A 14,247-nucleotide genomic window follows, 5' to 3' on the forward strand; every position below is an offset into this window, starting at 1 on the left:
AAAACGAATCTGTGTCTAAGCCAGTTTGGTCATGTTCTGTTTACTGATTAAAATCATCATGAAACGTTGGACAGCTTAACTGATATTAACACACAGGGAGAGATGTACAGCACTGTATGGATTTGCTTATGCCATTTATTTATTGAATACATTTTAAATGTCACATTGCATTAAGAGACCCACGAGGATCAGAGCACTTAACTGCATTGTAAGCAGTGGAGTAACACTGTGAAGTGTGACATTGAGCGTTCAGTTCAGTTATGTATGTATGTATGTATGTATGTATGTAATGCCGGAGGCAATATCAGAAAACTCTTTTATAAAAACCTCAGAAAGTATGAAATGCTCAGGAAAGCAAAAAGGAAAGAGGCAGTGGTGAGCGAGCAGAAAGACGACTTTATGGTAGACGAGAAAATACAAAATGTTTTTCTCTTATGTATCATGTTGTGTTAAAATTGGGGGAAATAAGATTTAGAGTGATATACAGTAAACTGCTGCTTTCCATTGTTCCAAACGTTCTCTCCATCTCACCCTCTCTGTCCCTCTCTTCTCTCCTCCTCTCCAGGGTTCTCCCACTCAGCGTTTACCTTTGGTATAGAGAGTCACATCAGCCAGTCCAACATCAATGGTGCTCTGGTTCCCCCTGCTGCCCTCATCAGCATCATCCAGAAGGGTCTGCAGTACGTTGAGGCTGAAGTCAGCATCAATGAGGTGGGATACAAACAACATCATAGAAACTCTTTCCTTCTTTCCTCTTTTGTGTTTCCTCTCTAACTGGTTCCCTCTCCTGCTTTCTAGGATGGAACGTTATTTGACGGACGGCCCATAGAGTCTCTGTCCCTAATTGACGCGGTGATGCCGGACGTCGTTCAGACGAGGCAGCAGGCCTATCGGGACAAAATGGCCCAGCAGCAAGCGGCCGCTTCGGCTCCAGCATCAGCCACTGGAGGGAGCATCACCGGCAATGCCAAGAATGGAGAGAATACTGCCAACGGGGAGGAGAACGGAGCCCATGCCTTAGCAAGTGAGTAATATGTTTACTGATTTAAAAGGACATGCAGTGATGACCAAGCTTCTTTTCTTCTTTTCTTCTTATTTTTATTAAGCATCAAAGTTCATCTTTGACCCGTGGAATAGTAGTTTGACAAATTCTTTTCAAATGAACTTTCAGTTAAAATATGTTTGACTTCATTTCATCAAACTACATTTAAAAATATATACAATATAAATATATATTTACATATAAAAATAGATCATATTTAAATCATTTATGACATATTACATGTCATATCCTGGTTAGTGTAGACCACTCATTTACAGTGATTTACAAGAGGCTGATGACAGCAGACTGTCGAGATATTCCTGCCTTGGTATCTTGATATTCTTCCTCACTGTGTGCTACCTGTCAGACAACCACGCAGATCTAATGGAGGTGGACGGGGATGTGGAGATCCCTCAGAACAAGGCCATGGTCTTGAGAGGACACGAGTCAGAGGTCTTCATCTGTGCCTGGAATCCAGTCAGCGACCTGCTGGCATCAGGGTGAGTCACCCTCGCTCGCCTACCTTTCTCCTGGCACCCTGGTCTCTTACTTTTTATAAATAAAACAGTCAGTTTAATGCAGCTCATTCTGTGCTTTTCTACCTTGAGTACTAGAAAAGCCAAGTCTGCCAGAGAAATTATTCAGCTGCTGGGGCTTCAGTGTTATCTAGAGCTGCAAGAGACGATTATGTAGATTATTGATTAATCTGTTGCTTGTGTTTTATTGTTCTGTTTTCAGTGCTTTAAAGCAGAGGGAAGCAGGCGGAAATTGGAATTAGCAAATGTTTGATATCTTTGCTTGATAATTGACTGAAGTGATATATTACTGTTGTTTTTCCCATTGATTTATTAATTGACTTTCAGTGATATGGTATTATGATTATTAATGTTTTGTGCAATTCTGTTTTCTTGAAGATTTCAAGCAAAGTTTATTATCTCACTGCTACAACTTACATGACTGTCAGTTAGACTAATAGGTGGACATTAGCCTAATGTTGTTCTGGACGGACAGTCGCTGAAATGTCTCTGTGTTGGCTTCAGGTCTGGTGATTCGACGGCTCGTATCTGGAACCTGAGTGAGAACAGTACAAGCAGCTCCACACAGCTGGTCCTGAGACACTGCATACGAGAGGGAGGACAGGATGTCCCCAGCAACAAAGATGTCACCTCGCTAGACTGGAATGTAAGGACACAAACACACGCGTGCACATACGCATGATGTAACATGAGTCACCCAGCGTGGCTGTGTGGAAAGTTGTGGGAGTCAAAGTGCTGTTTCAGACATTTTGTACTGGATTATACTTCAGTGTTCACAAAATTCTTTGACTTTGCCATATGAACAGAACACAAAAAACAACAACAAAACATGTAAACACCATGCATGTACAGTGCCGTCTACACCTAGAAGGCAAATTACAACTGATGCTTCCATCACAGAGGGGCTCCCAGTGAGCACTGAACATAACCTGTGATGATATCTAACAGAGGAGGATCAGAGAGAGAGATTTTCATCCAGTTCAGCCAGTGGGCTGGAAAACTGAGCCAAGGGCAGAGGCAAAAATTTCCTGGAAAGCGTCCACGCTGATGGAAAACATAGGCCTCCCTTATGAAAGCAGCTGAATCACAGCAAATGTTCATTCAGCCTGGAATCTTTACACAAACACGGTGCAGCTGAAAAACACAACATGGCTCTGTAAACGTGTCTGAAGTGGCTCTGCAGAAAAATACATCTGTCTGACACACACATACACAACACTGACTGTCTCACTCTTTGTCTCTGACAGAGTGAGGGCACACTGTTAGCAACAGGCTCCTATGATGGATTTGCTAGAATATGGACGAAGGACGGTAAGATGACTTCAACTTGTCAATCAACACGAGCATGTGCTGTTTAATCAAAAGAAACCCTGAGATATCACAGGATGTTTGGAGGGAAATGTTTTTTGAATTTTCAGTTCTTAGGAATATAAAAGTGTATTTTCTTATAAATATTTGAAAACTGCAGAGTATTAAAAACTAACAAGTATTGCCATGGAAATCCCAGTTATGAATGTGGTGTTTCTTGATGCTATAAGTCGTTGCTACACCTGTACCACAGCATGGACACCACATGGCTCAGTTAATCCTTGTACACTGCTGCCACCTACAGGCAGGTTTGCATACTGCCACTGAATCAGGAGTCAAAACATGCCACTTAGAGCCTCGGTGGCTTCTTGTTACACTTGTTTCAAATGTAATATTTATAGACTGTGTTTCCTTTGTGTGTGTTGTGCTCCATAGGTAACCTGGCCAGTACACTTGGCCAACACAAAGGTCCCATCTTTGCCCTCAAGTGGAATAAAAAAGGCAATTTTATCCTGAGTGCAGGAGTAGACAAGGTAAACCAGGATCTGTTATTTAAACCTGCTCATGTTGCTCAGAAGTTAACACATAAAAACTTCTGCATAATGTCTTTGACTAATTGTCCATGGACATGTATCCTCCCAGACAACAATCATATGGGACGCCCACACAGGAGAAGCCAAACAACAGTTTCCCTTCCATTCAGGTACAAAAGCATGTTCACTGCTGTCCCTGTGACTGGTTATGTAGTGTTGTATTAGCTGTAAACCTGGCTGTAATGTCTCACAGTAAGTTTCCTCCTTGCTAACGTCCCTCTGGTCCTCTCTCACAGCTCCAGCACTAGACGTGGATTGGCAAAGCAACAATACGTTTGCCTCCTGTAGTACAGACATGTGCATCCATGTCTGTAAACTAGGACAGGACAGACCCATTAAAACATTCCAGGGACACACAGTAAGTGGTTTGTTTGCATGTGTGTGTGCATATGTAGTGTGCATATATAGTCCCTCATCATTATTGTTGTGAAAAGCACCCAAAGGACAATGAAAACATCTACTGTCACTGATCAAATGAACAGTTAGTGTAAACTGGTTTAGATGAAGGTATTTGTAAGTATCACGTTGGCATTTTGGCCTTTAGTTACGCCTTCATTATAAATGGGATCCTTGGAGGAAGGCTGGGCAGCACAAACACACAACAGACTGTACACCCCTTCATCTCTCCCTTCTCTCTCTTCAGAATGAAGTAAACGCAATCAAGTGGGATCCCACAGGGAACCTGCTAGCCTCCTGCTCAGATGACATGACGCTGAAGGTGAGCTGAGAACTGAACCTGGTGAAACATTGGGCATCTTGTACACTAACCTGTGTAACTGTAATTGCTGTGTGTGTTGCAGGCTGCATGTTAATACACCTGCAGCTTGATAATCAGTCAAAGTGCAGGAGGAAATAGTTCATCTTTGCCTTGGGGTTTGTGTGTTTTCAGATCTGGAGTATGAAGCAGGACTCGTGTGTCCATGACCTGCAGGCCCACAGTAAAGAAATCTACACCATCAAATGGAGTCCCACCGGCCCTGGAACCAACAATCCCAGCGCTAACCTCATGCTAGCCAGGTGTGTGTCTGTGTGTGTTATAAACAACGCATCATCAGTAATGGTAGCTAATTAGATACCTGAGAAGGAAATAAATACACTCTGGCCTTTTTTAATTTACTGTACACACCAGTTTGTAGCTGAATGTTAACATCACGTGCATTAGTCAGTTAGCCTACTGGTTAATGAGCTAGCTAATAAATTTAATTTGGGACCAGGGCTGTCCCTTTGTCTCACAGAGAAAGACAAAATGTTGCAGTTAATACGTGTTGAGAATTTGAACATTGTGGTCCATGAGCTTTACCGTTCATACTTTTGAGGGTCGTTGGGAGGATGGGTACACTCTGACCTGTACCTGATGTTGTGACCCATTAAAACAATGCTGTGACAGTATTTTATTGTTTTGTTTGACTTTATTATTTTTGACGACTACTTGAAAATATTAAGGTTTTAATTATGTCATACAATCTGACATCTGTGCACGTTTCTGCACAGTAAACTTTTTGAGATATCTTTTGTCAGTCTGTTGGTTGTTGTATTGTATGTGTGTCTCGGTTCAGCAGCAAAGCTCCCATAACACCGTTTGTCCCTGTCTCCTACTTCCACAGTGCATCGTTTGACTCCACAGTTCGTCTTTGGGACGTGGAGAGAGGCATCTGTATCCACACGCTGACTAAACACCAGGAGCCAGTCTACAGTGTGGCGTTCAGCCCCGATGGTCGGCATCTGGCCAGTGGCTCTTTTGACAAATGCGTGCACATCTGGAATACACAGGTAGGAAGAGAACAGGAGGGACAATGTGTCTCAGTAGTCTGAACATCCTTTTAATTCCATGTTAAGTTCACTAAACAAGCAGGTTTTGTTGGAAAATATTGTCAAAATAATGCTTGTGTCCCCCGTGTCTGCAGACGGGCGCTTTAGTCCACAGTTACAGAGGGACAGGGGGAATCTTTGAGGTTTGCTGGAACGCAGCAGGGGACAAAGTGGGAGCCAGCGCATCAGACGGATCTGTACGTCTACACAGGAGTTTGGTTGTTTAGCTGCATGTCTTCTTGTCTCTGGCTTTTATTGCAATATAGTTTTCTCTGACTCATCAGAGCGATGCCTTTGCTCTTCCTCCTCAGGTGTGTGTACTAGACCTTCGGAAATAGTGCTGCTGTTTGTTGGAAGCCATGGACCGACCATGAATGTGTACATAGCCAAATGACTGTCCCTGCCTGCCCTGCGTACTGCTCACGCTTACGACTCCGGCCCCACCCACCGACAGACAGGAAGCAGGAAACAGGAACAGGAAACAAGCACCCGACACAGCAGGTCCAGACACGGGGATGAACAGATGGACGGACAGAAGGACGGACGGACAGACGGATAAGCGGGCAGATGGAAGCGCCCCTCTCTATCTGTGCAGACTCTTCCAGAGATGCAGAAGGGACGCAGTGAAAAAAAAAGAAAAACTGAAAAAAAAAAGTTACAGATCCGTATATGTACCAAATTTGGAAGCTATTTTGCTTTTTTGATCTTTAAACCATGCTCATCGTCATCAAAATGAAAAACAATGAAAAAAGTGTTGATCTTTGTTACTAGCTGGATCTCATTGTGCAGACATATCAACTTCTCCACCATAAAACAGGATGGCACTTAGTTTTTTTTAAATTTCAGATCTCTTGTTTCAATGTTTTTATATTTTCTATCTGTGGAGGAGGCAGCAGGGCTCAGAGTTTTATGAAGTGGAGAAGTACATACACACACATACACATATACACTCGGACATGCACACCAAACAGTTCTCATCATGATTTCAAACCAACGTGACAAGCCTAAAGCCCCCAATCCCCACCCCCCCCATGTATTTCGGTTGTGGTTTCTGCAGTTTGTGAGGGGGGTCAAAATTCACGTGTCGTCTTCTCCAGAGGACGAACTTACTTGGGACTCTCCTCGTACATCCACCTGGGCAAATGACACTGATGTACATCTGGATGCTGTAAAAACAGCTCCTTTGCTCACTACTTGATCTATGATGGTTTTACCCCCAGTTCCCCTCTCTGGACTCTTCGGTCACAGCTGTTACTTGTCTGACTGGAAGAAACTGAAATTTCTGAATGAAAGAGGCTGACTGTTCCCTCCACTTGTCTGAATGTTGTGAGTTTTAGGGTAACGCAACAGTACGTCAGGTCCCATCTCACATCAGATTTTCAGCCAGTAACATTTGCAGTAGTTCTTTTGTACCTTTACTAAAAACCATACAGATTGACATTAATAGCTGGTGTACTCCGGATAGTGTCCTCCTTTACACTGAATATATCAAACTTAAAACATTTCTAACTTGATTCATGGACACCCTCAAAGGCCTCAAATCAAACCCACACTGCCTAAGGTGGTGTGGTGAAACGTGTCTACTTACTTATTGCAGATGGCAGATTCTCTGGAGGCAGAAATAATCTCAGTCAGTTAAACCACAGAGGGCAGAGCCAAAGAAAAATCCACTAAGTACAGAAGGACATGGTTAATATTACAGACTGTAGAGCTCCACTACAGACAGGACACTAAAGCTGTGTTCAGAATCGCTACCCTGTTCATTACACATGTAATTTCCTGTAAACTCAATATGCAAAAATAGAGATTTTGGACATAGTGATACACAGTCATTTTTGCATCTATAAGATGCAACACAGACTGTGCGATTGCTAGCAAAATAGTTTCTTGTGGGATTTTTTTTTTAGGCACCATATAAATCATACATTTCAGAATATAAATGCTGAGATAAAATGACAGGGAGTAAATATGGCGCAGTGGAAACAGGAAGAAACAGCCTCAGTGTAGCTATGCTAAGCTAGCTGGCTTAGCTAAGCTTTCATCTTCAGAATAGTCGTACCTGCCCAAAGTAATAACGTGTATTTTTCTGTCTCCTATTTGGTGTTTAGTCAGCCTGTGGATACAGATGCCTCTCTCCACATCCCAAAGACGAACTCTGGAGTCAAACGACGCTCTGTAGAAGTAGGAGACAGGGACAAATAGGGTTGTGTCATCAATGAATGGGAGATCGTCATTGTTATTAAGATCTTTTACATTATATTTTGACCAAAGTTTTGTCTTCAACAGTCAAATTAGCCATTTTGCTTCCACTTTGGCAAACTTAGTTTCTTGGCTCTGCTCTGTTGAGCGTTTAATCCAGAGGTGTCCAAACTTCCACAAAGGGCCGTGTGGCTGCAGGTTTTTGTTCCAACCAAGCAGCAGCACACCAGACTTGACTAATTTAATCAACTGATCTCAGTCTGCAGACAGTTGATTGGTCAAACTGTGTGCTCTTGATTGGTTGGAACAAAAACCTGCAGCCACACGGCCCTTTGTGGAACAGTTTGGACACCTCTGATTTAATCCAAACAGTGAATTAATCAATACTCCAGAGTACCTCTGCCTCCAGGACTGAGATTTTAATCTGCTGATATTTTATTTTTTCAGTCTTTTAATAACACAACCACCCACATTTAACTAGCGTGGAACTGGAGCGTTAAAGGACATAAACGAAGCAGACATGAAATAATAGCTAAAGGTCAAAAGTCTGTTCCCCACGACCTGACAGTCATGGTGAATGAAAAGGACAAACTGTACTTCAGATGTATTTGAATCCATCGGCCCTCTCACCTCCATTATTGATTCTTCACCAAAACTCTGCCCACATTTTATTCTGAGGTTCCCTCCTGACAAAACATTTTCTACTCTTTTAAAGACAAATTTAAAGTGACATTTTTCTAATTTCTATGTAGATTTGAAAAGCAGTGAATTTATCACAGTTTTAATTGACAGGTTCTATAAATTTGACAGGTTTGGTCTTGTTCCTTTGATGCTGTTGCAGATAGTAAAGGTTGACCCGGTAATGTAAAGGCTGACTGAGCTGAGCTGTCATTCTGAAGGCACCTTGCCTGGGAAGAGTTTTCCCAGGAGCAAATTACCACTAAATTTGTCTGTTTTAATAAAGAAATGTTTTACTTTTCTTTTGCTTGAATCTTTTTGGGGAGATTTGTCCCAGGACACCACTTTCTCCTGAAACTCCTCTTGGCTCACACATGAGACAAATTCAATAAAAATTTTTCAATCAAGCCAAGACTCTAGGGAATTTTTACCTCCCCTGTTTCCTCATGGACAAAGTTGGGAGTTGTACAGATGTTGTGTGGAGAAAGTTGTTCTGGAAGCAAATCTACTAACATTGGTTGAGTGTGGAGTTATATTGGTGTCTAATTTGTGTGCAGTGGGACATTTTCAGCCCTTAAGATTTTCTGCACAGTCAAAAACATTTTTTAGACAAACCTTGATCTGACAAAGAATAATTTGATTTGGAAACAAATCTATTCTCTGCTCAGTAAGTTTGTTTGTGTGGCTGCACATTAATAAACTCTCACTTTGTGTTTTTTCACTTGCCCGCTCTCTAATTCTCTGCTCTGTGTTCTCAGACCCTTGAAGACCTGCTCACAGCGTCTGTCTGCTTTGTGCACCTTCAGGTTTGCCTTGCGCACTTGAGAAACACATGGTAGTGTTACAGTGTGCGTCCATTTCAGCTAATTGGATGACAAAGTGAGTGATTTCTGATTGGCTGTTCTATCTCCAAAGCAATCACTAATAGGATCACCTGTCACCAAGGAAAAACGCACATAAAATAAAATGTATGTGCATGTGAAATCTCTTTCCTCTGTTCAGGGATAAAAATGTCCCACGGCACACAAACACAGCTGAGACAAATACAGTTCCATATTTGAGCTACACCTCAGTGGCTGGAACCAAAGAACCATGTTCTCTCTGGCAATATTTGACTGAAGCCCACTGATCAATCATCAGGAATTGGCCAAAAATTAAGTCAGTATGTTTTTTTTTATTTTTTTTATTGGATTTGGACCTTAACATTGCAGGTGTGAGCACACTGAAATTTTAACTTTGACTTCACTGAGGTTTGATTAAACCAAAAACTGCCTCCAGAGCAACAAACATTTGTACAACTACAACTCAAGCATTTTCTCTTGTATCCCCTGTAATAAATTGGAGATTTTTCCTAATGGAGTTGCAGAGAGTTCATGTGTTCCTGTGTTGAATCCTGTGTATGATGTGTTTTGTCGTACCTGTATTTGAAGCACTTGAGCCAACAGTTATGAAATCCAAAAATTCATGCAGATGCCTGACACAGGTGAACTCCTCTGATGTGTTCATGCCATCCTTAGGTCAGTGCCACACAGCTGTCTGGGTGAAGTCAGCCTCTGTGCCTCTTTGTGCTTCTGTGTGGCCATAACAGAGAAACATGTCAGCCCAACAGCATCTCTCCCATGGGTCTTAAAGGCTTTGTTTTTGTTTTTTTCATTTTTTTTGCAACTCTCATCACATGGATCTGTTATCATTTAAGTCAGATCAGTGAAACTAAAGTCCAGAATAAAATCTATTTTGATAAGAGTTCTGACTTTTTATTTGTGTGTGTGTAGAAAAGCTGTGTAGTGTAGGTGCTAACATAACAGCATGGAGTGAGAGCACTCATGTCAGTGACATTAATGAAACCAAACATCATTTACTTTAATGGCTTTAATAAGCCAATAAAACACTGATTTCAAAGAGCTTGAACCTCCCTCCTGTTAACGTCCTCATGCTGCTGCTCTCTGTGGTGCACAGCAGACCACAATGAAATTAAAGAGGCATGCTTCATTCTCTGTGCACGTTTTCAAAGCAGGAGCGTTTACAGTGGGAGAGAGGGGATATATTTTACTCCTCAGAGATATAGCAGAGTCAGTGGACCTGCTGCATATCAACAGTAGGAATCCACAGCTAAATGATTTTTATGCAGTGGGTTTGATTCAATTGGAGGTGAAAGAGAAATGAGTCTGAGTGAGACTAAATGTTGTGAGATCAGCAGCATCCACCAGATGTACTGCTGTTCACCACAGAGGTTCCCAACCCCTGGGCTGGGGACCAGTGCTGGGTCTGGGAATATTTGATAATGGGCCATGATCAAACAACATAATTGTTCCAACTATAAAAATAATGATGTGACTTTATAGGCTGTGTCATTTTCTAAATTGATATCAAGGCTTATTTGTGTGTTGGGAGCAGAAGTTGAGAGCCATCATGCCTAAACAACAGCTATACCCACACCCCACCTCCACACACCTGGCTCCAGGTGTGTGGTGAGGACAGGGCTGGAGAAACAAAGAAAAGAGCACCCCCTAAAGGGGTTATGCCACTTGCCTTACTGTTAGCTTGAGAAGTCGTCATGGGAAAGTGCAGTGCAGACTGGCTGCTGTTGAGTTCCCAGTCAGATCCTGGTAATGTGATTCCAGACTGTGGCTGTAGAAAGGCAGATCAGCGACATCAGCCGGGGTCTGCAGGACGTCACAAAGCCAGAGAGAAACATTAGACAGATCAGAAGAAACAATCACAGACAACCAACACCAACTTGCGTTCCCAATGACTTGGGAAGAATTGACCACACAGATTAAACCTCTCTGTAACTGACATCTGACAAAGAGCTCATCTCCCCCACTTTTTTGTCTGTCTGCCTGGGTACATTTTTCTGTTTTATTCTCTTATTAAAAAAATTTCCTTGACGGACGCTCCAGCTTGATTTAAAAAATCCCTTTGGCTTCCTCACAAAATGCTGCACCACTGACCATGTATTTACCCCTCACTCAAATGTCCACCAAACTAAAAGGTAAGTTAAGATGTTCAAATATTTTATTAATTTCAACTGACTAATAAACTGAATTCTTCATCCAGAGATGAGCTGTTGACCAAGGCCTATATTATTGACTGTGTTTATAAATGAACTTGCTGTTGAGTTGGATCAGAGTTGGTCCTGCTCCTGGCCTCTCCCTCTGTCATAGAAACGTGATGTCTCTGTTTTATGCTGCTGATCTTGTTCTTCTATTTCCTACAGAATGAGGAAAGGACAGCAACAGCCGGACCATAGAAAAATATTTGACCATCAGGGCCACTGTATAAACCCTGTCACACACGAGTGCTAACATTAACTAAAGTCCAGGAAGAAGACGGCGCCCTTCGAACCATTTCCTGTGTCCACATCACTTGGGTTTGGCCACTTCCCAGCCCCCTAGCCTGGAGGCAAGTCCTGAGTTTATTCCCTCCAATGGGAGAAGTGAACGTGAGCACAGATTCTGAGCCAATTCTTTCTCTCCTCAGTCACCAAAGTAAATACTGGAGCCATTTTTCACAGGCCACATTTCCTCTGAATGTTCACACTAAATATATAGGACTGATATGATCCTGTACCGAACTTTAGCAGAGATGAAGCTTGCAGAGAAAAATAAGCAGCAGCACTGGATACAACACTGTATCCAGTGTTGTATTTTTTTGAGATGGATGAGCAATAGTCATCAGTTAGTGTTAAAAATGCTCAAGCTTTGTCCAACGACCCTCAAAAGTATAGATGAGATATACTTATACACATATGTCATTTATATATTTCAGTCCATCCTAAAAGTATCCTATATGTGATCAATTCTACAAATACTAAGCTCACTGCTATCTCAAGTATTATTTACTGTTTCAATAGACAATAGAAGGATCTTAGTAAACAGCTTAGATTTACGTCATAAATGATTTTAATATTATCTATTTTTATATGTAAATATATAAATATATATTGTATATATTTTTAAATGCAATGTTTGATGAAATGAAGTCAAACATTTTAACTGAAAGTAAACATATTACTCACTTGCTAAGGCATGGGCTCTGTTCTCCTCCCCGTTGGCAGTATTCTCTCCATTCTTGGCGTTGCCGGTGATGCTCCCTCCAGTGGCTGATGCTGGAGCCGAAGCAGCCGCCTGCTGCTGGGCCATTTTGTCTCGATAGGCCTGCTGCCTCGTCTGAACGACGTCCGGCATCACCGCGTCAATTAGGGACAGAGACTCTATGGGCCGCCCGTCAAATAACGTTCCATCGTGGAGAGCAGGAGAGGGAACCAGTTAGAGAGGAAACACAGAAGAGGAAACTCTTATCCAAGGGGCTTCATCAGTTCGAATCTAGTCCGCACTAGTCTGCACTAGTCTGACAACATCAGACTAGTGTGGACTAGATAGACCGATGCATTCGAACTGATGAAGCCCCTTGGATAAGAGGCGAAACGTCTTCCCAGATAAACACAAGTCCAGTTGCCTTCGATTCAATTTTCAAAGAGAGAACTATGACCTGGATGAATGAGAACATTCACAGACACAGAAGAGGAAAGAAGGAAAGAGTTTCTATGATGTTGTTTGTATCCCACCTCATTGATGCTAACTTCAGCCTCAACATACTGCAGACCCTTCTGGATGATGCTGATGAGGGCAGCAGGGGGAACCAGAGCACCATTGATGTTGGACTGGCTGATGTGACTCTCTATACCAAAGGTAAACGCTGAGTGGGAGAACCCTGGAGAGGAGAGAAGAGAGGGACAGAGAGGATGAGATGGAGAGAACGTTTGGAACAATGGAAAGCAGCAGTTTACTGTATATCACTCTAAATATTTCCCCCAATTTTAACACATTATACACGAGAGAAAAACATTTTGTATTTTCTCCTCTACCATAAAGTCTTTCCTCTTTCCTTTTTGCTTTCCTGAACATTTCTCATACTTTTTAAGGTTTCTATAAGAGGTTTCTTACATTGAGATGATAATTTCTCTCATTTCTCTGGATGTGTTAGAGAGAGAAAAAAGATGTGTACTTTTTTTTTTTTTTTTTTTGGAACTGTGTTAGAGAGGTTGATTTAACTGTCTGATCATTCTTTGTGTTACAAGTCACTGCTGTGCAGCCAAGAACACTAGGGGAGGACCCAAATGCAGGAACCCCAAGATGGACTAAAGAGTGAATTAAAGCCCTTTTTATTAAACTCAAAAATCACTAGATGAAGGCCAGGAAACAGAAGGGCCAGGAAACAGAAGTTAAGAAACTAAAAATCATCCACAAGGGAGAAAAACTACAAAGAAAAACGACCTAAGCTCTTAAGTCCTTACTTGATGACGAATAAGGAAACAAATCCAAAGAAGAACACAAAACAAATCAATGAGTGAAACAATTCAGGAACACAGGGAAAAAAACAGCAGGCACTAACATGGAACAAACACTGACATGAACACAGGCTGGGACAAAGAAATCAGCTCAGCACAGACTCTGAGTACAGACACAGACAAACTGACAAAGGAAACAATAAGACTTTAATACACAAAGGCTAATTGACAACAGGTGAATGAAATCAGGGCGGGGCAGACAATCACAAAGGAGGGAAACCAAACACAGAAAGGAAATAGGTTATACTATTGAAGCCTTACTATACTATGACCATTTTTATGACATTTTGAGGCCATACTAAAGTATGACTTTTTGCGGCCTATTTTGACGCCTTACTATACTATAACCATTTTTATGACATTTTGAGGCCATACTAAAGTATGACTTTTGCGGCCTATTTTGAAGCCTTACTATACTATGACCATTTTTATGACATTTTGAGGCCATACTAAAGTATGACTTTTTTTGGCCTATTTTGAAGCCTTACTATACTATGACCATTTTTGGCATATTTTGAGGCCATACTAAAGTATGACTTTTTCTGGCCTATTTTCAAGCCTTACTATACTATGACCATTTTTGGCATATTTTGAGGCCATATTAAAGTATGACTTTTTTGGCCTATTTTGAAGCCTTACTATACTATGGCATTTTTTTAATGACATTTTGAGGCTATACTAAAGTATGACTTTTTTTTGGCCTATTTTGAAGCCTCACAATACTATGACCAT

At 41.6% G+C, this 14,247-nt stretch overlaps 2 protein-coding genes across 3 annotated transcripts in view; one reads left to right on the forward strand and one right to left on the reverse strand.

Moving 5' to 3' along the window:
* Positions 1–9,906, forward strand: part of LOC121183023 (F-box-like/WD repeat-containing protein TBL1XR1) — a 38,731-nt gene extending 28,825 nt beyond the window's left edge. For both annotated transcript variants that reach the window (XM_041039798.1, XM_041039799.1), the window contains exons 4-16: positions 566–711; positions 799–1,024; positions 1,410–1,542; positions 2,083–2,224; positions 2,826–2,889; positions 3,322–3,419; positions 3,529–3,589; positions 3,716–3,837; positions 4,123–4,197; positions 4,369–4,496; positions 5,084–5,249; positions 5,384–5,485; positions 5,600–9,906. In XM_041039798.1, coding sequence (XP_040895732.1) covers positions 566–711; positions 799–1,024; positions 1,410–1,542; positions 2,083–2,224; positions 2,826–2,889; positions 3,322–3,419; positions 3,529–3,589; positions 3,716–3,837; positions 4,123–4,197; positions 4,369–4,496; positions 5,084–5,249; positions 5,384–5,485; positions 5,600–5,626 — 1,490 coding nt within the window. In that variant the 3' untranslated portion in view covers positions 5,627–9,906. The remainder of the gene's footprint in view (positions 1–565; positions 712–798; positions 1,025–1,409; positions 1,543–2,082; positions 2,225–2,825; positions 2,890–3,321; positions 3,420–3,528; positions 3,590–3,715; positions 3,838–4,122; positions 4,198–4,368; positions 4,497–5,083; positions 5,250–5,383; positions 5,486–5,599) is intronic.
* On the reverse strand, positions 7,296–13,072 carry LOC121182852 (F-box-like/WD repeat-containing protein TBL1XR1). The gene is made up of 5 exons (XM_041039480.1): positions 13,033–13,072; positions 12,733–12,878; positions 12,184–12,409; positions 8,892–8,985; positions 7,296–7,461 (listed from the first exon to the last, which is right to left on the reverse strand). The coding sequence occupies exons 1-5, from the start codon at positions 13,070–13,072 to the stop codon at positions 7,296–7,298; spliced, it is 672 nt and encodes a 223-aa protein (XP_040895414.1).
* Positions 13,073–14,247: the final 1,175 nt, after the last annotated feature.

This window comes from Toxotes jaculatrix, chromosome 6 (genome assembly GCF_017976425.1).
Source record: "Toxotes jaculatrix isolate fToxJac2 chromosome 6, fToxJac2.pri, whole genome shotgun sequence".
In the NCBI taxonomy this organism is placed as follows: domain Eukaryota; kingdom Metazoa; phylum Chordata; class Actinopteri; family Toxotidae; genus Toxotes; species Toxotes jaculatrix.